We start from the raw sequence: 2,290 nt of genomic DNA on the forward strand, positions 1-2,290 counted from the left end.
AACATATTAGATCCTGGAAAATTCCATTTAGTTTTATTTATATTGTGATAAATAATCATGAAGTGTTTGATCTTGCTGATTAAATATGTCTATGCCTAAAGACATTAGAGAAATAAATTTGTTTTTACAAGTTCAAAAAGACATTTATTCTTATTTAGCCTCTTATGTTAGACTTGATAAGTGGAAAACACCACACATACTTATTATTTTGTTTATTGTTCCACATATTGTGTAGATATTCTACAGTAAATTCTGTCAAATGAGATGAACTAACTCTTATTATTTACATTTTTATTTTTTAAAACCTCAGTGTAAATTGTACCTGTTAAAATATATGAAGTTAATCATTACATGCTTGTCGATATTGTCCAAATTAATGAATGTTTTGATTAAATATGGATGTTACCATTATTAATAGTAGTGATGTACTTTGTCAAATCACATGTTTTTTTGAACAGGATGAAGTAGGCATGAGATTTTTCAAAGAAAGAAAGAAAGTTTCATCCCTGAGGCCATAGATGAGAGGACTCAGACACCTTGGAACAATACTAAAAAATACATAGTTAAAATATCTGAAATCTCTAAACAAGTTGACGTCAATCTGAAGGACAGCTGTTTCTATGAATGGACTCCACAGGTGAACAAGACAGAGAAACAGCTGGAAAGCATGAAGGATCACTGTTCTCACTCCTTTTTGTGTTGACTTCTTACTCTCTCCTGATGCAGCTTTGGCCACTTTCATTATTTGAACATATGAAAAAACAATAGTGATGCCCATAGTCATGAAATAAAACTGACTTACAGCTGAGCGAGCATGATCCTGCCATCTATAAAGCATAAACATTTCAACAGAGCAAATAGTGTATTGATTGTAGAAGCTAAGTGAAGCAGTAGCAAAGAACATGGAAATGATAACAATGCATGGCCCAGAGCTGAGGCCATGAATAATCAGGATACAGTACATAGTGCTGCGTGTGGAGCACAGCTGTCCATGACGAAGGGGCATACAAATGGCTACATAGCGCTCCAGAGTCATTGCTGTCAGAGTAACTGGTGTGACAATAGAATACACAAGCACAAAAAGACAGATAAATATACACAACCAAACTTGCACTGAACATCTGGTTAAAATAAGCAGGATATCGGTCATGAGTAACAAAAAGCTGTCTGACAGTAAAGTGACAAAAAATAAAATGTAGCGAGCAGATGTGTGAAAACATTCCTTTTTTACAAAGGTCACAATGAGCAACATGTTGATACAAAGAAAGATTATGACCAGGGTGTGCACAATCATGACCCGGACTGTCAATAGTTGGTGCAAGAAAGCACAAATTAGTGAGCTGTTACCTGCCATTGAGAACAAACACAAGTATTTAAATAACTTCTAAGAGTCAATCAGTGTCATTAAAAATGTAAGATTTACTCTAAAGACTGAAACCAAAAAATCAGTCTAGTGGAGAAACCTTTCGTCCTTTTCCAAACACAAATATCCTCTTCTGACCGCTGCAGTTCTCTTATAGATGACAGTGGAACATTATTTTAAAGGTTATATGAAACTGAAGTTGTCATATGGTGTCATCATCTTTCCTAAGAGATCAGTCCCCTTGATAGCTGTACACTGTTGATAGATGGAGCACTCAGTCAGGAGAGTCTACAACTAATTAAAGTTTTGAAAACTTCGTTGCTTGTTGACAAGTTAATCAATTGGCATGGTTATTGCCAGAAGCAAGACTACATCCCATTATTTTTTTAAGGTATGTTTTATTATGCCCTACAGTGACGTGACCGTGACAAGCAGTAGGCCTATTTTGTGCAATATTCAAACAAGTCAATAGGAAAAATTATTTTCTTCCCTACTTATTGCCTTTAAGGTATTTATTGCACACTGGGCAGCATAAATGATTTGTTGTTGTTTTTTTAATAAATTGCCAATACGTAGGGAATAGGACTCAGACACCTTGGAACATATCCAATAAATACACTATTCTCTTACATGTTTGTCTGAAATACCCTTATCATGGTGCCGGGGTTTGTGTGTCCCAGGGGATCCCAGGGGTTATGTTGTCTGGGGACTTCTGCCCCCTGGTAGGGTCTCCCATGTCAAACTGATCATCCTCTGTTGTTGACTTGGCTGTCTCTGACCACTACTGTGTGTTTTTTAACATCACCGGTTTTATTCAGCGGGAGACCTCGGTGCGAACTGTGAGGAGGCGCTATCTAACCTCTGAAGTGGCTGCAAATTTTACCAGGGTTTTAGACGAATGCCCCCCTGTGATTTTACCTGCACCCT

The 2,290-nt window shown here is 36.8% G+C and overlaps 1 protein-coding gene across 1 annotated transcript in view; it reads right to left on the minus strand.

Annotated features, from left to right (window-relative positions):
• Positions 1–433: 433 nt before the first annotated feature.
• The window catches only part of LOC102197475 (olfactory receptor 7G1-like), a 4,478-nt gene continuing 2,621 nt past the window's right edge, over positions 434–2,290 (minus strand). Inside the window, exon 2 of the mRNA XM_005755334.1 lies at positions 434–1,107. Coding sequence (XP_005755391.1) covers positions 434–1,107 — 674 coding nt within the window. The remainder of the gene's footprint in view (positions 1,108–2,290) is intronic.

Source organism: Pundamilia nyererei, unplaced genomic scaffold (assembly GCF_000239375.1).
Source record: "Pundamilia nyererei isolate P.nyererei 1_Seehausen unplaced genomic scaffold, PunNye1.0 scaffold01233, whole genome shotgun sequence".
Lineage (NCBI taxonomy): Eukaryota > Metazoa > Chordata > Actinopteri > Cichliformes > Cichlidae > Pundamilia > Pundamilia nyererei.